General features: G+C 49.0%; 1 protein-coding gene across 1 annotated transcript in view; it reads right to left on the reverse strand.

Moving 5' to 3' along the window:
* LOC130370446 (sushi, von Willebrand factor type A, EGF and pentraxin domain-containing protein 1-like) overlaps positions 1-23,013 on the reverse strand; it is a 27,674-nt gene extending 4,661 nt beyond the window's left edge. Inside the window, exons 1-4 of the mRNA XM_056576200.1 lie at positions 22,900-23,013; positions 22,387-22,833; positions 1,524-1,779; positions 747-923 (exon numbers count right to left, since the gene is read on the reverse strand). Of these exons, the coding sequence (XP_056432175.1) occupies positions 747-923; positions 1,524-1,779; positions 22,387-22,833; positions 22,900-23,013 (994 nt within the window). The remainder of the gene's footprint in view (positions 1-746; positions 924-1,523; positions 1,780-22,386; positions 22,834-22,899) is intronic.
* Positions 23,014-23,295: the final 282 nt, after the last annotated feature.

Genomic DNA, 23,295 nt, shown 5'->3' on the forward strand with positions numbered 1-23,295 from the left:
TCTCCTCCCAAACAAGATAAGCTCCTACATATAATGAATGTACTGGCTGTAATAACAGACTCGCCAGCAAGAACTGCCGCATCTGCTCAGCCCATGACTATGAATGCCAATGAGCCTAGAAGAGGGGATAGGAGATATAGAAATTATATGACTATATTCGATCCTGGTTAACAACACACCCTTTTGTAACCAGATAAACCTTGGCCTCTGAAACCAGTAAATACCAGTAAAGCTTCAGGGTTGGTTCTATTAATGCTACCTGCTGTTGCTCTGGTGTCATTTGTGTGTGTGTGTGTGTGTGTGTGTGTGTGTGTGTGTGTGTGTGTGTGTGTGTGTGTGTGTGTGTGTGTGTGTGTGTGTGTGTGTGTGTGTGTGTGTGTGTGTGTGTGTGTGTGTGTGTGTCTGTGTGCGCTCGTGCATGTGTAAGTCTGTGGCTTAAAAACGTTCGTTCGGCCTTCAGCCCGGCCTTCACGGTCTACGGAGGCCACACCTTCATAGACTGCGGCCTTCATAGGATGCGTCCCCTGAATTGATGTGTTTATCTATTCATGAGTCTGTGATTCTATGTGATTGCGTGTGTGTGTGTGTGTGTGTGTGTGTGTGTGTGTGTGTGTGTGTGTGTGTGTGTGTGTGTGTGTGTGTGTGTGTGTGTGTGTGTGTGTGTGTGTGTGTGTGTGTGTGTGTGTGTGTGTGTGTGTGTGTGTGCGCGCGCGTGCGTGCGTATGTGCACTTTCGTCCCGTCCTACCTGTGCACTCGTGCTGCTGTCCCTTGCCGTAGTGCCCCCTCTCACACACGCAGTCGTACTGGCCCGTGCGCGTGCCGCACATGCAGCTGGCCATGGCGTCGCAGCAGTCCCCGCCCCCCTCGCACAGCAGGCCGCAGCGGGAGCGCTCCTCCTGGATGAAGTCGCCCGTCGGGAGGTCTTGGGTGGGAGAGAGGTGGGGGTGGTCACAATAGGTTTCCCCCCCGATCCAGACGACTGGACCGCTATCGCTCAATGAGTAAACTCACGGTGAATTATTTCAGATTTCATTTGACCTTCAGTGACTGAGTGGATGGACTTTTTGCTTTTGTTAAAGAGGGCTGGATGTTATCATAAAGATATGTTTGACCATGTTTGTTTGAAAAAAACAATGCCGATGTCTGCAAGATTAGCTCTGAACGGTTACAAAAGTCTCTCTGTAAACCAAAGACCAACAGCCTTCTTAACATGTGGGATGGATAGAGGTACCACCACGTGGCGACGCTGGACTGCATACATTTTGCACTGGTTTCCCCCGGTGGGAATCAACCTCTAAGCCTGGCAGTATCAATGCTGTGCTCAACCTTGTCGAACTAGACATGGCCAAGAACTGCATAATAAAACTACACAATGTGTTATCGGTGTCGGTGCGTACGGACCTTTTCGTCCGCACACATCTTTTCCCCCTCTTTTTTTTTTTCTTGAGTAATATCCATACACGGGAGCGGGTGTGGCCGTACGTACACCTAGCCAGCTAACCGGCCAACCGGCTGCGCTCACCTTCGTGCAGGGCGTAGCGGGCTAGCGCCTCGAACTCTGCAAAGTTGTGCACCAGGTAGCAGTGCTGGTCCTTGGGGGCCGAGGCCATGTCGTGGAGCTCCCGGATGTTCCCCTGCCAGATGCCCAGCGTGAAGATCTCCACGCCGCGCTCCCGCAGCGCCGCCGCCACCGGCCGGGGGTCCCCGCCGTTGGAGTAGCCGTCGGTGATCAGGAAGATGACCTTGGTGGCGTTGGCGCGCGAGTTGCGCAGGATTTGCTGTGGGGTAGAAGGGTGGGGGTGGGGGTGGGGGTGGGGGTATGGGGAAGGGAGGGGGAGATCGTTAGCACACCTAGCGTCGGTTATGTGTGATGGTGTAGCCCGAACAGTGTCAAAACGACTGATATCCAAACTATAAAGGTAGACAAATGAGGCATTATGGGGTTGAAGGAACGGTCTAAAGGCTTGCCAGTCTTCAACTTGTGAGTACTGTGTGCGGTGTGCAGCGTTAAAATAAATGCCACGATTACACGCTTCAGTCGGATTCTATATTCAGATCCATCATTCATCCATGCGAGAGCTTCAAGGTCCATCAGAAATTACGTCTTTGACAGGCGCCTCCATGAAAACTAACAGCAGCGATTGCCAACCCTAACAAAGTAAGCCTAAACGTGCGGTGAGATAAAGTCAAGATACTGTTAGTGTGCGGATCTGACATTGGCACCACCTCCACCACGTAACATACGCTTCTCTTCAGAGGCACCGCCCAACTTCAGAAAGATGATGTCATTCTTTGCAAGAAAAAGCAACCTAATAACATATGAGCGATGCTATCAGTATTCCAGAGAAACACTCATGTTTGCACTCAAAACCCTTCTTGGGGAATTACTCTGACAGTTTTTATATTTTGCATTAATTTGTGAACTGAGGGAAAATGTTTGTTGGGTGAATTAGAAAACTTTTCAACCAAAACGGATTTACTGATTGTTAATGTTTGCTTTTTCTGGATGGCTAAGTGTGTTTTTTGGACGGCGAATGCGACGCAGCTCAGCTGCACGAAGGTTAATTTGTTTATAAAACCAGCTGACGTGCAAAGAAGCAAGTGTGTCTCGATGCGTCATGTTCTGTACTGTACACGCGAACCACTCAGAAACACACATGTATGCTCAAAGAAACACACACACTGACACAACTCAAACAAACACACACACCTAGTAACACACTGACAAAAACACATGCTCACACACACACACACACACACACACACACAGACATACACACACACCTAGAAACACACTCACAGACTCACACATGCTCAAAAAAACACAAGACACACACACAGACATACACACACCTAGAAAACACACATGCACACGCACACACACACACACACACACACACACACACACACACACACACACACACACACACACACACACACACACACACACACACACACACACACCCACCCCCCCCCCCCCCCCATCCTGGCAGCAGCGGGCTGCTCTGAGCTTTATTGACATGGCTAAATTGAATAATGAAGGGACGTCACACGCGACCACTAAAGACAGCCCAGGGCTCTCGGGTTCCTCGAAACCCCACATCGGCGACGGCTGGAGCCCGGGGACGAGGGAGAGAGCTCTCATCTCCTACCATTGTAATTATCTCTCCTCCTACATGCGATACAGCTGCCCGCCTGCGGTGCGCGGGGGAAACCGCCACAGAACACTGCCTGGTTTTCCTCCTTGTTTTTTTCTCGCTCTGGACGTCCTGCGGTGGCTCCCAGCCTAACTTTAGCCCTTTACAATCCACCGCACCGCGGCCATTATCTGGAGGAGTGAGGACTCTGAGTTGGGGAGGAACAGGTCTTTATTTGGCCGTTCTGATCGCACAGGGGCCCGTGGGTCGGCCGCGTGTTGAGGGCCCCCGGCGCCGGGGGGGCCCCACCTAGACCGAGCGGATGGGTTCTTTAATTAACGGTTCACGGTGTTGTGTTGATGGATGACTTGAACGCGTTTGGAAGGGAGGAGGACAAATGAAAACCGTTATCGTTTTTGGAAAATAATATAATTGCAAAGAAAATAAATCAGATACCAGCCTCAAATACCGTATGATAAATAAAGGTATCCGGTATAACAGAGAAAGCCCATATGCACTCATCCAATACAAAGTGCCATGCGATATGTCTGGTTAGTAAAGACAACAATTGTCCTATGAGTGCAACACAACCGTAGGAATGTACAGTGTAAACTCAATGTGGATGTAATGGATGCAAGCACGTACGGACAATACTCGTAAGATGAAGACCCAAGCCGAGCACACCCAGGGGATGCATGGTTGGAGACGTGCACGTCAACGGACGCACCCGAGCGAACGCACTCAAAACCCATAAAGATAAAGGTCAAGACGCAATTAGGCGGTAAAGAAAACAAGCAAAGGTCACCATCCTTTGACAGCGCGAGAGACCGGTGAGAGAGAGAGAGAGAGAGAGAGAGAGAGAGAGAGAGAGAGAGAGAGAGAGAGAGAGAGAGAGAGAGAGAGAGAGAGAGAGAGAGACTGGGAGACTGGGAGAGAAAGAGAGAGACTTGGAGAGAGACAGAGACTGGGAGAGACTGGGAGAGAGAGACTGGGAGAGAGACAGAGACCAGGGGAGAGAGTGAGAGACTGGGAGAAGGAAAGAGAGTGAGAAAGAACGATAAAGAGAGAGAACGAGGGAGAGAGAGGAAGCTCTGTTCTTTATTGTCTAATTGGCTGCACTTCATTCAGCTCTCGGGCGGAGCACGCTAATTACAGAGTGGGCCTGCAGGCGAGGAGAGGCTTCAGGAGAAGAGACGGACGGACGGACGGACGGAAGAGGAGGAGGACCAGGGTGTGGTGGAGCAAAGAATAGGGGGGGGCGGGGGGGGCAGGGGTGGGGGGGAAAGGATGGTCGGCTGGCTCCCCTTTTTTTTAAATCTTCAAAGGGCTGCGTGGACTCCCTGGAGATTTCTAGTTCCCAAGCCAGGGAGGAGGCACCACAAGGGCCCCCGGCTCCCCCAGCTGTCAGTGCCCTCGGCCAGGCTGCCTTCCAGGCCAGCGGTGTGTGTGTGTGTGTGTGTGTGTGTGTGTGTGTGTGTGTGTGTGTGTGTGTGTGTGTGTGTGTGTGTGTGTGTGTGTGTGTGTGTGTGTGTGTGTGTGTGTGTGTGTGTGTGTGTATGGATGTATAATGATGTTTATTTATGACGTGATGTTGTGTAGGCTTTTAGTTCAGGACGGCATGCACGTGTGTACGTGTACGTGTGCTTGTGTGCGTGTGTGTGTGTGTGTGTGCGTGTGTGTGTGTGTGTGTGTGTGTGTGTGTGTGTGTGTGTGTGTGTGTGTGTGTGTGTGGAGTGATGGTGTTTTGAGGGTCGGCGACTGTTTCAAGTGCTGTGGGACCACAGTGGTTTCTGCCTCAGTCCTCAGTGGTACTGGTGCTGGTGTTATGGATAAAAGGCTAGGTCTACGTTTATGTGTGTGCGTGTGCGTGTGTGTGGGGCCTCGAGCATACGCATGTACACCCACTAATAACAGCCTGCAGGTTGGGCTCTGCAGTGCTCTGGGTCAGGGCACCAACATAAAGAGGGACCGCAGAAGGGAGGGGGGGCTAGGTTTTGAGGGGGGACGCCTACCACGCTCATCTCAATCCCAAAGGGCGTAAAACACACACACACACACACACACACATGCATGCAGGTGCACAGAAGAGTGAATGTACGTTTGGATAGCCAGAAAGTAAGTGTGTGTGTGTATGTGTGTATGTGTATGTGTGTGTGTGTGTGTGTGTGTGTGTGTGTGTGTTGGTCTCTCACACAGAGAGACGGATACACCAAATAGGAATGGACCATATAGTCAATCAAAATTAATCCTATAGTTTGAGACGCTCTCACACACACACACACACACACACACACACACACACACACACACACACACACACACACACACACACACACACACACACACACACACACACACACACACACACACACACACACACACACACACAAACTCTGACACACTGACAAACCGACACACACGCTAACACAAATAACAGCTTCCTCGAGAAGCCCATATGCATGACCCGTTGTTCCCGCCCTCACTCATCACCTCACCCCCGGGCGTCTTAACCCTGTCTGAGAAGCAGTGGCCCCCATGGCACACTGCATCACGGCCCACTGACGGCGGCACGCCGAACACAACGTCTAAGCGGCGACTCCTTTGTGGCATTCGTGGACTCGTGGGATTGGTTCACACCTCGGGGGCAGATGAAAGCAACCCAGATGTTGAACTTTGCAATGTCGCAAGATGTAATGAATGCTAAGTAGCTACCACCCCCCCCCCCCTACTGTTGCTACTGTGTGTTATAGTGCGGGTGTGCAGTCTGTTGAGACGGTTGCATCAGGGGCAAACAGAGGAGCCTGGGACAGGCAGGACTGACATTTTAAAAATGTATGTGTTTATCTTATGCACTGTGAAAAACTGATATATTTTGCAGTGAAATACTTTGAATCTGCACTTATCGGTACTGCCGGTATTTCCACGGAAAATAATGGTTTAGAGTGGTTCAGGTGTTCAGGCGTATGAGAACCCGCATCCAAGAGGCCCAAGTGGAAGTCTACACAGCCATGACCGAACAGGAAGCCGGTTGGCTACAACAACACACATGCACATATCTCAAACTCTAAGATATCTCAACCTCGAACACTTCAGTGTCCAGAAGTGTCCTTAAATAAATACATTTTCATCAGGCAAGTTTTCGTCAAGATACAACAAGAAATGTCAAGTGTACAATAGCATGTACACTGACTAGTTTCTAGCCAGCTGTGTGATCTCTGCCACTACTAGAATAGAACAGCATCTCGAACCACAACATACTGTAGCATTAAACCCGAATCTTTACTGGGGGTTGGGTCCACAGAGAGGGCCGATGTAGTCATCACCTATGTTACATGGAAGAGGGGCTGGGAGTGGGGGCTGTTTCTTGGCTCAATGGGGGAGGATATGGACCAGACAACTGCAGACAAAGAGAGGGGTGACTTCCAGCAGAGTTTGTGCTTGTGTGTTGAAATGTGTTCCCTCTCTCTGAGTGTATTTTTCCTTCTGTGGAGCTGCGGTTGGTGAAACGAGATCGCTCCGATGGGACGATCTGCAAGCATTCCACGGTAGGATGAAAAAAATAAAAAGATATAAAATAATAAGAAGAAGAGGAGGCCAAACGGACTGCATCCGTTCGGAAATTCTCCCCCACTAGGGTCGGAAGTGCTCGTGCTTGTTTTCACATGCTATCTGCTTTTGGCCCGATTGATAAAAACAACAGAGGAGAGCTCTGCAGGGTCCAACGGAACAAGCACACACACACACACACACACACAGATGCACGCACGCGTACACTACACAAACGCACACAAACACAGCAAACACAGAAAATTCACACACTCTGTAATTTTTTTTACAGAGACACACACACACACTCACACACACACACACACACACTCACAAATACAAAGACAAACAGGCATAGGCACAGACACATACAAACACACTCACACACCCACAGGCGCAAACACACTCGCACATAAACTCCCAGGTGCACAGACAGATACATGCAAGCAAGATCACACTCTCATGCAAACAAATATACACACACATACACACACACATGCAAATTCAAACACTCATGTAAAGAACTATTACTGGTTATCACATGTTACCTAATCTAATCATTTATAGCCCTATCCCCTTCATACATGGTCGTGAGAAGTGAGAAATTAGAAGATTAGAAAATATGTCATGACCTGTTTAAGCAAAGGAAAGTCATCATTAAAATATAATGTAATTTACTATCAGTTATAACTGTTTATCTTATCTTGTTTCGCTTATTGTCTTTCAGATTTACACTCATTTCTTTGACCGATTGCGTTGCATTGCAAGGCTGTATCCCTCAATTCAATTCTCGTAGAGATGGAGAGGAGTTCGCTACAGCAGTTTGACTACGTCCAGCTTGAGAGGGGGAGAGAGAGAGAGAGAGAGAGAGAGAGAGAGAGAGAGAGAGAGAGAGAGAGAGAGAGAGAGAGAGAGAGAGAGAGAGAGAGAGAGAGAGAGAGAGAGAGAGAGAGAGAGAGAGAGAGAGAGAGAGAGAGAGAGAATACTGGAGTGGGTGGGGGGTGGGAGATTCTGTGGTTTGGCATGCTGTTATCTGACACAACACCATTCATCATCCAAAAGTAACGCACCGGGAGAGAGAGAGAGAGAGGGTGGGAGAGAGAATGAGACATAGGGAGAGATGAATAGAATGAGGGAGAGAGAGGCGCAAGAAAAGCCTGGATGCACATGTGTGTGAATGTGTCTTGTGTCTGTTATTGTGTGTGTGTGTGTGTGCTTGTGTGTGTTTGTGCTTGTTTGTGTGTGTGTCAGAAGAGTGAGAGATACACCGACAAAGATAGAGAGAGCAAGCGCGAGAGAAAGCCCTCGAAACACAGAAGGTGTTTCAAGAGCTGGGGGCAGCTAATTCCACAGTGTGTTGCCAAGGGTGAAAGACTATCTCGCACCGCAAATGGGAAAACCCATTCAATGACATCGCCTGGCACGGCCGCTGATGCAGGACACATCAAAGCCGGCCCTCGTGTTCCGACCAAGTGTGGCATTCTGAAGCTAGTTTGTGCATAAAGGAAGCGGGAGAGACGAGGGATAGCGGTAATGTGATTAAAAAAGAGAGGGAGAGGGAGAGAGGCAAAGCAACAGCATCGACGCAGCGAGGACAGAGAGGGAAGAGAGAGGTGTGGGAGCAGGAGATGAACACAGATAATCTGATGCCGCTACCCAGTTACCTCGTCAACAGACATAGTATTTTGATTATCCAGGAAATCTCGCATCAAACACATAGTTAGCTAACCCTAACAGCACAGGAGTGGACATACGACTCACTTAACACATTCATTCAGCCTGCTTAAATATACATTTCTTCCTCACTATCCATTTTCTGCTGTCCCCACTCGTCTCCTTATCTCCCCTCCCTCCCTCCCCTCTATCTCTGTCTCTCTCTCCGGGGACCCGGCAGCCTCCTCCCCTCTCCTCCCTTTGTCCCGCCCCCTTCGCCAGCAGTCAATCAGGGGGGTTGTGGGAGACGCAAGGGGTCGACGCTGAAGGATCACCTCGTCCCAGGTCTCCCCACGGAGCCATGGTACTCCTCTCCGCGCGCCAGTGGAAAGTGACGCCACGTCTCCGGGGGGAAACACCTATTTTCTGGGTCAGCTATTGCGGGGGGGGGGGGGGGGGGGGGGGGGAACGCATGTAATGTAAGGAAGCTTGTGTCTCCAATTCTACTCTGGGTAACCTCTGTTTGAGCTCGAGTGGAATTGCGTTGCCTTTCTTCCTCCATTCCTTCATTAATTTAATAACGGAATATTTAATTGAAACCCGCGCTGATGGATGACTGCGTCTTGGCCAGGACGTCCCCGGCTGATTCGTTCCCTGACATATTAGGGTTCTCTCTCTCACCGTAAATCAGGGACACCCTTGGAAGGCCCCCATCGCTAATATCACCAATCCGTCCCAAATCCCTCACCCTAATCCGTGTTTGAATACAACCACAATTAAAGTAAGGAACGTCGCTCGAGTGAGCGGTTGCCTGGATACGGCCGCGTTTAGCGGTTTGTTTGGGGAGGGCACCCTGCGGCCAGGGGGGGGACTATAACTCTGCGGGCTTTTATTCACCTCTTCCTCATCCTCATCATCATCGCCTCTTTTTCCTCTCCGATTGGTCAGGATTCCCTGGTCCACTGGGACCGGCTTCCAGCCAGCCGTCTCCACATCACTGACCTGAACTGATTACAACAAAGAGCCTGTGTTGTTCCCCACTTACGCTATATTTGGGCAATTTACTTGGAAGCAGGGTTTCTCTTATGAGGAGGGGGGAGAGCGAGACTCACTCGCTGCTCCAGCGGTGCAAAGAGTCAGCCATGGAGAATTTGAAAGAATAAAAACAACAAATAACAACACCACAAAGACAAAAGGCCCAGGGAGGTTGATTCATAGTTGTGGTTTGGTTAGCAACATCTTCGCACGGAGACAGACAGACAGACAGACAGTAAAAGAGGCCCAGCGTGGATGGAGACGGAAGGAAAAACCTCTCCACGGAATTTGCCACTTTTTCATGTGCCAGATAGTTCAACATAGCGAGCAGTTTGTCTAAAGGCCTCCGCGCCTCAATCCATAAAAACATGTTATTCAGCCAGAGATAGAGGGAGCCACTGTGTCCAACCTTCACACACACACACACACACACACACACACACACACACACACACACACACACACACACACACACACACACACACACACACACACACACACACACACACACACACACACACACACAGGGCTGGTTTGTTCAGGTGCCCGTGTGTCAAATACTTCCGCTACATCAACAGAGCAGTTCAGAGTTTATTTTCAAGTCATCACATTTTCAACATCATCGCCTACCCGGTGTCTCTCCGTGGCAACACGAGGCAGGATGATGTCAGTCACTAAGTGAACCAAAACGACTGCACACAGACCCCAGTGTCCCCAGAGATTAAATAGTAACAGAATATGCCACTGGCAGTGGTCAAACTCAACAGTTACAAAGGCCTCAAGAGCAAGGCACCTGCCAGTGCCCTAGGAGGCGACCTACTGGGCGTGTGTGTGTTCGATTCCCAACGTCTTTAATCGTATCCCTGCCACACTGCTGACAGCAAGTTATCCTCGTCACCCATCGCCTGTACGACCTTTGAACCTTTTCCATACCGCAATTCAAATCTTGTGCTCTAACACCCCCACACACACACACACACACACACACTGGTGTCAGCAACTCCACTCAAGCCACTGAAATGTCCCTTGTAATTTTCCGCTGATATGAAACCTAGACTGCAAGAGACATATGAATGCCTTCACGTGGGCCGAGCGAATTAAATTGAAGCAAGACTGCGTTGGGAGTGACGAGGCAGCGAAGAATACAGTACAGTGACTACAACCGTGGTGTGCTTCACGTGCTTCTTTCGTTATGTACTCTATTGTGGTTGATTTATTGGTGTTCGCACTGTAAAGATGACATGAGTGTCATGTTTTTTTGGCTGGTTTTTAACAGAGCCATAAAACACATTTGTTGAAGGGTGATAGACACTTCACATACCAAGTCCCATGGGATACAGTTATTTTGACGCATAGTTGAGATGCTTAATTAATAGCACACAAATTCCCTTTCTTTGGCTTGAGTTATGAGATTTACTTTCTCAGAATGGACACCCAATTACTGCTGTGGAATGTGTTAAAATGCGCATACACCCACCCTGTAGCCTCTTCTCTTGGTTTAAACCACATCAATTGATATTGGCTAATATTGTTGATTTGCGATCAGTCAAGCTGGTTGAATCAAGATCAGTGAACCAACATTCCTCATTATTCTGTGTTGTTTTGTTATCATTGATTTGTGATTTCACAGCTAACGCCAAATCACGATCGGCAACTCGATATCGCCGAACATTGTTGATTTCTGATGTCACATTTTATGGCGGATCACAGTCAGTTCACGAATCAGTAGTCCTCACTATTGCCTGTTATTCTCTTAAGACACGGCAGAAATTGTAAGTAGGCGGGGTGGCTGAGGGCTCTGCTGACAAGTTGTGGTGCAGGGAGAGAGTGCCGAGAGAGTTGCTTGGGTTTCTGGTGGTGTTTTCCACCAAACAAGACTAGAATATGCCGATGTTTCCACTCAAGACGGACGGAAAAGGACAGATAAGACATACACCTACTCTCACACACGCAAAATCGAGAGACGTTCTCCATCACTCGCTGACTCGTTTCCACTGGCACACATACTACAATAATGTACACACACACACACGCACACACACAAACACACACTTGGACGTACACTTGTGCTGTTCTATGCATGCGTATTATTTTCACATTCACACTCACAGTTTCCAGCGACTGACAGTTGGGCATTTGCTCTCTCGTTAGCTCGTGTTGCTCCCTCGTTCACTTGCACACTCACTCACTCACTTTTCCAGGGTGAACCTATTGGTTTGTTATTGGAATTTCTTAGTGGCGGGGGGGGGGATTACTATCTGGATGCTTTGGGAGGGGTGCCCAAAGCATCCAGCCCGTAGTAGAAACCGAAAGACGAACTCAAAACACTAGCGTTTCACTGGGCCGAGATGGAAGATGCATTGGCTTGTGTAGTTCTAATGCGGTGCACAAGAAGACGCACACACATGTGCTGTCCCGTTTGCTGGGATATGATTCGAACTTTCATGCGTCTGTGTGCAGTTGCATCCTTGATAATATAACCTCCTACCACCTCAATATCATCAAAAGGACAATCACAACTGAGCACATGTTTGTGCTTTCGTGTGTGTGTGTGCGTGTGCGTGTGTGTGTGTGTGTGTTGATCGCCCCCTGTGAGCAAGTGCACGTCCTGTTCCGGAAGCTAAGTTACACTACGTCCCGGCACCCTGCTGTGACTAACGAGGAGCCAGGGAGTCGGAGAGCCTCATTGTGCCATTAAAGCTATTTCAGGCTCACTTCGACAGGCCGGCAAACACCCAGCTTCTCATGTTTCTCTTTGTTTTCCTGGCTAGCAGGCGTTCGCTGAGGTGAGGCAACGCCGCAGCCAGGGGGTTCGACATAAATCGGCGTCAAACTCTCCCCCCCCTTGTTTTTTTTTTGTTTCATTCGTCTGGCTTTGCCTTTCCGGAGCGATCGAGCGGGAGTACTTGGGGTGAAGACGAAAGGGAGGATGGGATGACGGCTTGGCGATGACAGCTGCTGCTGAAAAAGGAGATGTAGCGAAAGCGTGGGGCTGCGAGGCGTGAAGCGGTGCCGAGTGGAATACCTGAGAGAGGAGAAGACGCGGGGATGGGCCAGACGACGCTGCGCTACGTGCTAGGTTAGCCCATCGGTTACATTGGGGGAAAACACTATGCTAGCGCTACTTGACTAGCACAGGTTACATGGTGGAATGCTATGCGGGAGACGGAATTGAGATCAAATGCACTGCCCATGTTGTGCTATACAAGCAACTCTTTATCCTGGGTCCGAATGGTCCGTGTCCAGCGAGGGAGGAAAGAGATAAAGATATATCCGATTTTTTTGGCAGAAAATGTTATTCTTTGACGACTCAAACAACAGATTTGGTTTCGTTCCCCTCTGTTGACCTGAATATACTTTCTAAAAATACAAATTTTTTAAAGCTAAATAAAAGGTAAATTGTTAGGTCGTCAAGGAAACGGCTGCCGTGGCTGGTGCCCCCCGATGACCCCCGAGCCTTGTGACCTCTGTGACCCCAGTCTTGGCATCTCTCAACGCTTCCCAATGTCTTTCGTTCGTAGCGCCGCAGGCCTTATTTCACAGGAAACCTAGAACGTGCGTCTCATAAAATAACGAACTGTTCGTCGATTGACAGGTTAAATCTTCAGAATGTCTATCGTCAGGAAACTATAAAATTAGCCAAACCAAACCAATATCTGCTTAGAAGTCAAAATAAATACATTGCATTGATGAGAAAGACATGCTCTGAACACAAGTCACTGCATTCCAGGTAAAGTCTGGGCTTTGCCCCCTTTGAAAAAGCAATGATGTTTATGTACATGATTGACACTTTGAGTTAGTTAGTTGTCCCTCATATGAACTGATATGGTAACAAAGGATTCAAGCCTTAACGCCTCTTGGCTCTTTCTTCGCCCAGCTATGTGATTTTCACTTTTCTTTTCCGATTCTCTCCCTCTCTCTCCCTCTCTCTCGCCCTCCCTCTCTCTCCCTCCCTCTCTCTCTCTCTGGAATACACTCAAACACTCCATCTCTTTGTCACTCCTCTTTTTCCCTTTCCATTTGTTCTTTGTTTCTTGAGCAGCAACGGACCTGGTTTGCTTCTCGTCTACTTGCCTCTGCATTACAGATACCTTGGGCATGTGTGTGTGTGTGTGTGTGTCTGCGTGTGTGTGTGTGTCTGCGTGTACACGTGTCTGCTGAGTGTGTGTGTCATGTGTCTATGTGAGATAATGGTGAATTTGAAAGCCTCAGGGTGCTGCCTGGCCTTCGGAGGTTGGAAAATAGGCCCCCGCTTCTGGAAAATGTTTGGTATCCCTTTAAGAGGAGAGAGAGAGAGAGAGAGAGAGAGAGAGAGAGAGAGAGAGAGAGAGAGAGAGAGAGAGAGAGAGAGAGAGAGAGAGAGAGCGAGAGAGAGACAGAGAGAGAGAGACAGAGAGAGAGAGAATGTCTAGTAGAAGAAATCTGCACTTTAATGCTACATTCTATGTGTGATGCATAACGCAGTGTTGCGACGGTATACCACTTTTTGTTTCGAAAGAGAATCACGTAGTATGGTGTGTGTGAGGCAATGCAGTATTCTGTTTGAGAGTGTGTGTGGAGACAGCAGAGAGTGTGTCTGTCAGATTCATGACGTACGGGGGGCCGTTGGGGGGGCGCAAGGTCTGAGCCTGAGGCTAATGCTCAACTTCCTGTAAAACACTTGACACACACACGCACACACACAAACACACACACACTCGTTACACAAATACACATGTTACGAAATCCAAACACGCACTCACACATTCACACACTCATTCACACGCAAACACACACACACACACACACTGCATCCAAACACACACACACACACACACACGAACACACACATTACACAAATACAAATGTTACGAAATACAAATGCATGCTCTCACACACTCTTAGAAAGTCATTCACAAACACACACACTTGAATCCACACACACACACAAACACACACACACACACACACATTACACAAGCACACAGATTACCCAAACACAAACTCAGAAATACTAACACACACATGCTCACATGCTCACACACACACAGAACCACACGCAGACATAAACTCGGTCACTCAGTCATGTTGAGTCTGTGCTGTCAATCACCGTGCTGTTTTCAGCCGTGCCTTGGGACTTCCTTTGAATTGAAAGCTGTGTAAACTACTAAAAGCTGTGTTGCATGCCTATGTGTTTGCGTGTGTGTGTGTTTCTGCAGTCAGCTGGTCCCCAGAGACACACTGAGTGACATCAAATTACACCTAGAGGGAAGCTGGTCCAATGGAATCAAAATGTTCAACTGTATCACCAGAACACCAGAATCAATACAAATCCACACTTACACGTCAACACGAATTGCATTGCGTGTATGGATTATCCATCACACATCGAGTGTGTCCTCGCTCGATTGCAATTGGCGGCCTTCAATGAGATGAAGGGCCAGGTTTTTTTGATTTCTCTGGCAATAATGAATAGTGTTTACCTCTTTTTTTTTTTGCCATAAAAAAACTGCCAACTTTTTCCCTGGCTCACTCTCTCCTCCCTATTGGAGCACCTCTTGGAAATGAAAGAGGGTTCCCTGTTGGAAAGCCTTGCCACGACCTGGAACGACTCCTGGAGCCATTTAGGCAGTCAGACAGACCGGGGTGCCAGGGTGGGGTGGAGGGTTTAGGGCTGTGTTGGGGTGCGATGAGATGGGGGGGAGGTGTGGTGGTCAGTAGGGTCTAAGAGAGGAGATGAAAGGAAGTGGCAGTTGGCAGACAGGAAACAGAGGACCCTCTCTTATCTGGAGGAGTGTGCGGAGGCATGTGTGTGTGTGTGTGTGTGTGTGTGTGTGTGTGTGTGTGTGTGTGTGTGTGTGTGTGTGTGTGTGTGTGTGTGTGTGTGTGTGTGTGGGCAAGGGTTGTATTTATCAAGGCTGGTGCCTTGAGGGCCACGTCAAAGTCGGCTACCTTGCTTTGTCTTGTCCTGTATGCCCCCCCCCCCCCCCGTTGCTGGGGCCCATGCTGACGAGATGACACTATCTAACGGATATGGTCTCTGGACAAGGACTGGGGACGAGTGAAGGCTGATAATGATGGTGAGGATGATGATCATCATGATGATGATGATCATGATGGTGATGATCATGATGGTGATGATCATGATGATGATGATGATGATCATGATGATGATGATCATGATGGTGATGATCATGATGATGATGATGATGGGTTGGGGGTCATCAGTCTGAGTGAGTGCATTGACATTTCTCATATAGTGTTTGCTGAGGATATTCTTCTTCTTACAATAAATTGAATATTAAGTGTATATATGAAATAAAGCAATTTATATATTTTGATACAATCTATTATTAGGTGTTTGTGACGGTCTCTGCATATGGGCGATAGGTATGTGTGTTGTTTATGTTTGCGTCATTTTGATATAAAGGAGGGAGTGCTTCAAACATTGTGTTATCTGCTTGTGATTCAATGTGAGAAGGGGACCATATGTATTGGTGCCTCATATTGTTCTCTTGACATTTGAACAAACCAGATCTCACTGAAAGGTAATGTTTTCCTGCTCACATGTGGGTGTGTGTGTGTGCATGTCCGTGTGTGTGTGTGTGTGTGTGTGTGTGTGTGTGTGTGTGTGTGTGTGTGTGTGTGTGTGTGTGTGTGTGTGTGTGTGTGTGTGTGTGTGTGTGTGTGTGTGTGTGTGTATGTATGTGTGTGTGTGTGTGTGTGTGTGTGTGTGTGTGTACACACACATTTGTGACAGAGGAATGCATGTATGAGAATACAAAAGAGGCCATGGTCCTAATTAAGAATTATGGAAACATCTCACAGCGCATGGAAAGGGAAAAATGAGTGACTTGCTCATCCAGATTACACCACACATACACACACACACACCGACACCCACCGACACACAAACTAACTCCTGAAATAGAAAATCCCCTGTGTAGTATGCCAGCAAATTACTCAAATGTCTCTTTTGTCCCAGATTCCCGCTGGTAGCACCCTACTAACTGACAGGTAGAAATATCCCTGGTCTTTCTCTCTCCCTCTCTCTCGCTCTCTCTGACGTAGCTTTATAGTCCTTTCCCACATTTTCCTTTCTTTTCTTCCTGCCCTGTATTCTCCATTTAAAGGTGATGTCCCTCTCACTACTCACACTTGTTTTGTTTTGTCTTGTTTTTGTTTTATTTATTTATTATTGCTTATGTTTATTTATTTATTTATTTATTTATTTATTTTCCACAATGTCTTGTTTTTTAAAAAATGTATGATGACTATATGCTCTGTAAGGTGACCTTGGGTGTTTTGAAAGGCGCCTCTAAATTAAATGTATTATTATTATTATTACATTCACACACACAAACACACAGCTCAGGGGGCTTTCCCTCTCCTGCTTTCCCTCCCCATGGATAATCAGGGAAAGTTAATAATAAGAAGCCGTGCATCGTAATAAACGTGACCTAACTCTAATTCAGCTCTGCAACTTAGCCAACATTAAAACAAGGATCATGTTCACAAGTTCATAAGCAATATTTACTCCACAGCTGATTCTGAAGGAACACAGAGCTGTTCACTTGCCTGCACGGGCAGGTTGTACATTTTGAACCGTATATTATAAAATCACAGCATATTTCCATCATATAAAACCCCTCTGACACACGGCTTCCCGCCATGTTTGGTCACGTTTCAACCCATCCAAACAGAATCCAAGGGGGTCCCGTGACATTCCACTCTGTCCCACACTCCTTACTTGTTCTACAAGGAATAGGGTCAGGGTTTTCTAAACCAAGTATGACACGGTTCCTCAATGACGTTTCACAGTCTTCAAGTGTACTCACATCATGTTAAGAGTCAACGAAAATGTCGGCCATAGTAACAACAACTGCGTTCGGGGGGACACAGACGTTGTTGGGAGGACGGAGTGTGAGTGTGTGTGTGTGATGATTTAGTTTTGCCTTGTTATATAATTGTGTTTGCGTCTATGTGTTTATGTGTATGCAAGTGCATATCTGCGTGCTTATGTGTGTGTGTGTGATTACAAGCACGTGAGTTTGTGTGTGTGTGCCTGCTTATGTGTGTGTGTGTGTGTGTGTGTGTGTCTGTGCGCTCTCGCTTTTTAAAAGTCATTCATGCGCCGCCTCCCACGTAGCTCCTAGTGTCCGCGGGACAGGTGAGTGATGGCGACCATCTCTGGAGGTTATCTCGGCCCACACTGGCTGAGGGAAGACAGCCGCTCAACCTGTCTCTAGATCCCCACCGCTAAGAGATAGAGAGCCCCCGCCGTGTCTTTAATCAATCCCCCCCCTGCCCCCTGCTGACACGGACACACACACACACACACACAGACACACACAAACACGCACACACACAACTCCACTGTAAAAAGTATTCGAGCTACCGCTGTGGGCCGAGACGAGAGGAGATCCACATATAAATGCAACTGAGGCAGGTAGAGAGTGGAGGCAGGGAGACATTCAGTGTCAAGAGACATAAACACAGGCATCACACTCACGCAGACATTGTGGCAGACTGTCAGCCAACCGACACTAGGAGTGTCTGCAAGTGAAAACTTAGAGACTGGAACTAGAGTAGATTTACATCACATTTGGTAATATAGCAAAGCAGTATATATATATATATATATATATACATATATATGTAGACTGACTGCCTAACAGACATGCAAACAGACAGATAGAGAGACTGTCAGACTGCCATAAAGACTGCCAGACAAACGTTCAGACTGCCATATAGACAGACAGACAAAGAGACTGTCAGACTGCCATAGAGACGGACTGTCAGATTGCCAGACAGACAAACAGACAGAGAGACTCTCAGATTGCTACAGAGAGACAGAGAGACAGATAGAGAGAGACTGCCAACCAGACAGACAGACAGACAGACAGGCAGGCAGGCAGGCAGGCAGGCAGGCAGGCAGGCAGGCAGGCAGGCAGGCAGGCAGGCAGGCAGGCTGGCAGGCAGGCAGGCAGACAGACAGACAGACAGACAGACAGACAGACAGACAGACAGACAGACAGACAGACAGACAGACAGACAGACTGTCAGATTGCTACACAGACAGCTAGACAGAGAGAGACAGACAGAGAGACCGACAGAGAGACTGTCAGACTGCCACACAGACAGATGCAGACGGTTGGACAGCGGCCCAGTCTCTGGCTGGTGGAAAATTTGTGGCTTAATGAAGCCCAGAGAGACCAGACACAGGAGCAAAAGGTTGACAGTAATTACACATGGCAATCATCTATTACACACTCTCTCTATCTGTCTCTCCACTTTATAGACACCCATGCTTTCTTGTTCTAACTCTGTTATGCCATCTGACTTTCTAATGAACATAAAGCTAGCAGTCACACGTGCCGTGCATGGTCCTCTCTAGAATGGATTATTACAAACGTACACAAACAGTCGCAAACTCACACATACACTCACACACACACGTGTGGAGGTTAGTAGAGGCTATTGTCGGTAGACACATAAGACACATAAGCCTTAGAGGAACGTTTCTTTGTGTTTGGAAAATGGAGAGAGATGCCATAGAAACACTGTGTTTGTTTGGCTGTTCCATTTCCCCCTCTGCCTAACCGCCAGACGAAGAACGAGATCACGATAGGGCTGGAGTGATCAATGACACACACACACACACCCCTACACACACACACACAGCACCACATGAAGCTGTCTGTGTCTTCTTAGCCTTCTCCTTGATCTGGCGAGCCGAGCGCATTTATCAGGTGTTGGGGAGATGGTAGATTCCTGCTCCCGTGCCTAGCGCCGTTTCTCCCGGGCTCATCCGTCTTCCACGCTCCCTGTCTGGGGCCGCACCGAGAACCCCCGCTCTGCACATAGCGTTGTGGTTACACACGCCGCGGTCTCATCAGTGCAGCATCGCAATGCTTACACACACACACGCATACGCGCACGCACTCACACACACATACATTTAATAAACAAAGACACATGCACAAATACAAACACATAAACAGAGTGATTAACAGTGTCAAATAACATGACGAAAGAAATAACATTTAAGACTTAGAAGCCAGTTATCGTTCCCGTTTATAAATCACCAAACAAAACTTCTCGTGAACTCCCTCCCAATCCAAGCCCAGCCCCTCTCTCCTAAACAACAAAGAAAGTAAGTGTTATTGTAGTCTTAAGATGACTGGGACGTAGCCAAATGCATTCTTATCAGCACTTTGGTGGAAGGGCCAAGCCGTAAACCTTGCCAAAGGGCAAAGCTTTCAGTGCTAAGCTGCCGGCTACAGTCCAAGGCTATTACCATCGTGCTGCACTTTTAGCTAGTAGCGATGCACCTCAGAGGAGTTTAGCTTATTGCCTGAACAGCTACGTAGCGAGATAAGCTAGGCTACGGCGGTAAAATAAACAGTGAGCAAGCCCATTATGGAAACATACTGCGTTGTTGTTGTCGGTTTTCTTCACTCGGGACTCTGAAGTTATTTAAAGTTCCTTGGTCCAATATAACTATCTGGTTTCCTAGCTGCTTCGGTCAGCCACGTCAGGTTACAGTCTCCGAGCCTAACCACATCTTTTAAAATTCATCACTCGGTCCAAGTCTAATCTGTTCTGTATATTCTTTGGCCCGACCTGTGTTTTCCCTTGCTTTAGGCATTCTGGAACACATACCACACTGCTAATGAATTAGCTGCACACACCCCACAGGTAGGGAGCTACACACAGACTCTGACTCAGGCAAAGTGTATAGGTACTAAAGGTGTCCGTGTTTACACAGGGCACCCAACTAACTGCCCTGCTTGCATAGCTGGCCAGGTGTGTGTGTGTGTGTGTGTGTGTGTGTGTGTGTGTGTGTGTGTGTGTGTGTGTGTGTGTGTGTGTGTGTGTGTGTGTGTGTGTGTGTGTGTGTGTGTGTGTGTGTGTGTGTGTGTGTGTGTGTGTGTGTGTGCGTGCGTGCCATTCGTGAGTGAGTGAGTGTGTGTGTGCCTGCATACATTTAGGTGTGTGTGTGGCTTGTGTAAACACATACAAACCATACATTAACTACCAGTTTGACCTCCCGTGACCCCTTGTAACCTGCCTCTCTTCCCTTATTCCAAGTATCAATGGTTTCAAGAACAGAAGGGATAGACGCTAGAAAAGCCAAAAAATACTAAACTATAAGAGCGACATAGACAACTCCCAAAACATAAGTATCAGCAAACACCCAGTTAGATGTAGATCTGATCATAGTGGCAACTAGAGCCGGCGATCAGAAGAGAACCTAAGGTAACCTGAGGTAATTCATACTCTTGTTCACAATTTTAACAATGTTATGTGATGTAAGGATCTCTGTCCTCGTCTACCGTGCCTGCCTCTGTATGAGACACCTTTGAGACAGCTCTCGGCTTATTCCTCAACAATCAGAGCATCTCTTCCCCGATCGGATTCGGGTGAGCAGAGAAAGAGGGGGCGCTTAGTGGATTGTTTAGTTTCTTGCTCTCTTCTACTCTCTCTGTACAACTCTCAAACCATACCTACAACAGCTTTAATACATGAGAGCATGAGTCGGCTGAGGTTGGAACTGCAGATCCCCATAGTGACTAAGTATCCAGGTTTCACCCTTTGGACAATACGCTACTATGGAAAGCACTGCGCACGGGATGCCTGCTCCTATACATTCACCGTTTTCATCCTCTGCTATGCACTCTGGGCGTTGCAACACGCAAATGAAAGGCGGCCAACCAATGCGCACACATGATCCTCCTGTCTACGCGCGAGAGTGCGTATTGAGCACAGCAAAAAAAAAAAAGCCTTGAAAATCGCAAGGCGGCCGCAAATACCTCCAGTCAGGAGTTTGACGGAGGGAAGCTGTGGTTTGGATACTCGGCAATGAGAAATGTGTCACGGGCGGCGGCCAAGGTGCACCCGGCCCGCTGACAGCCGCTCGCTGTATTAGTGGCCTGGGATACGGCTCTATTCACTGCAAACAAGTCATCCCACTGGTCCGCACAGCGGGCCATGACGTGCACATGTGTGTGGCTAGGCTCACGGCGGCCAAAACACATGGCGGGGTAAACAGCGCGGAGGTTATGAGCTGTTGTCAACCAACGCGGTGCTGTTACTCATCACCGCATACCGACGCCGTGGCCAAGAGTCGAGTCAACACACAAGCGGTAACTAAAACAACTGATTATCTCAATTTATGCGTGTGTGTGTGTGTGTGCGTGCGTGTGTGTCTGTGTGTGTTTGTGATTGCATCTTGTGTTGACTATTACTTTACATTCTTTTGTACCTTTTTAACTATTTAACTAGAACGCCTCTCCAACAATGAGCATGCACGTGGCCTCTCTCTATCTGCTGCTGTGTAATCTAGAGGAGAGTGCAGCAGTCACAGTCCATCATTAACCTTCACACACACAAACGCACACACACACACACACACACCCACACCCACACCCACACACACACATATATACAATTACAAAAGACACAAACCGCAAAAGCACATTGCAGACCTAACACACCCACACTTATACCCACCGGCACACAAACATACACACACACATACCTATAAATACACACATTACCATTTATACAGGCTAGCATCTATTCATGGCAGTATCGTGTTAGGATCAGGGTCTTCCACTCCCAAAGGATCGATCACCAATGTCCTGTGGGGACCTTGTCTATACTCCACCTGCTCCTAAAATGACATGTACTTGTATTCCCTCTACATCCCTTTGGATAAAAGCATCAGTCAAAAGATCAAATAGTAAAACACTAACTTACTGAAAGAGTCAACACACAATCGCACACGCACAAGTCCAAATGAGAATACAAACAGACCCAACGTCCCACGTGATGGGCGCACAAGCACAGCAACACAAGACCTGCCGATTGTAGACGGACTCATGCCGGCCCCCACTATGACGGCCTCCAAACGCACACACGTACACACAAGCGCACACACACACGCACACTTCACAGCCTGACTGCGCCCCAAGCCCCCAGGACCCCCCCCCCCACCACGATGACCGGCGCAGAGCTCCAGAGACTCACCGCCGCCCGCTGGAAGGCCCCCTTGGTGTAGGTGCCGCCGCCGCGGTAGCTGATGCCCGGGATTTCGCGGTTGAACAGCGAGCACTTGTGCATGTGGGGCGCCGGCGCCGAGATGTGGTCCACGCGCGTCACCACGTGGCTCTTGGACGAGAAGGTGACGATGGCCACGCGCGTGTGCTCGGGCGCCACGGGGAAGTCGGCCAGCGTCTTGCGCACGAAGCGCAGCTCGCTGCGGAAGTTGCCGGCGCCCACGCTCGACGACTCGTCCACCAGGAACACGGCGTCCAGCCGGGCGCTCTTCTCGCGCAGCTCCCGCAGGTTCCTCTTGAACGCCAGGCCCAGCCGCTCGACCTTGCTCTCGGCGCTGGCCGACAGGTTGCCCGGCCGCGCCGCCGCCTCGGACACGGACGCCGTGGACGCCGCCGCTCTGGTGGACGAGGAGGATGAGGAGGAGGAGGAGGAGGAGGAGGAGGAGGCGGCGGAGGAGGAGGCGGATGGGCGTCTGGTCCGGGCCGGCTGGGGCCGGGGGGGTAGCGCGGGGCCGGGGAGGGGCTGCGGCTGCTGGAGGCTCCAGGCGTCCAGGCAGATCAGGAGGAGCAGGACGCCGCAGGTCTGCGGGGAAGGCATGGCGTCGGAGGAGGGAAAAAGAGCACGCACAGCAGCCACGGGGGGGAGAGGGAGAGTTTGTTGCGGGACGCGGTTCAATAAATTACGGTTTCGCGAACGGTTTGTGAGTTCTCTCTCTCGGCGCGGCGAGGGAATAGGTGCTAGACTTCCGTCGGAGACCGGGCGCGTAGCAGTAGGCGATCCGCAAGAAAGTTCCTCAAAAGCATTGTGGGGTGGTGGTGGTGGTGGGGGGTTGGAAGAGGGGGGGCAGGAGGTTGCAGGTGGTGAGGGGGGGGGGGGGGG

Source organism: Gadus chalcogrammus, chromosome 17 (genome assembly GCF_026213295.1).
Source record: "Gadus chalcogrammus isolate NIFS_2021 chromosome 17, NIFS_Gcha_1.0, whole genome shotgun sequence".
In the NCBI taxonomy this organism is placed as follows: Eukaryota; Metazoa; Chordata; class Actinopteri; order Gadiformes; family Gadidae; genus Gadus; species Gadus chalcogrammus.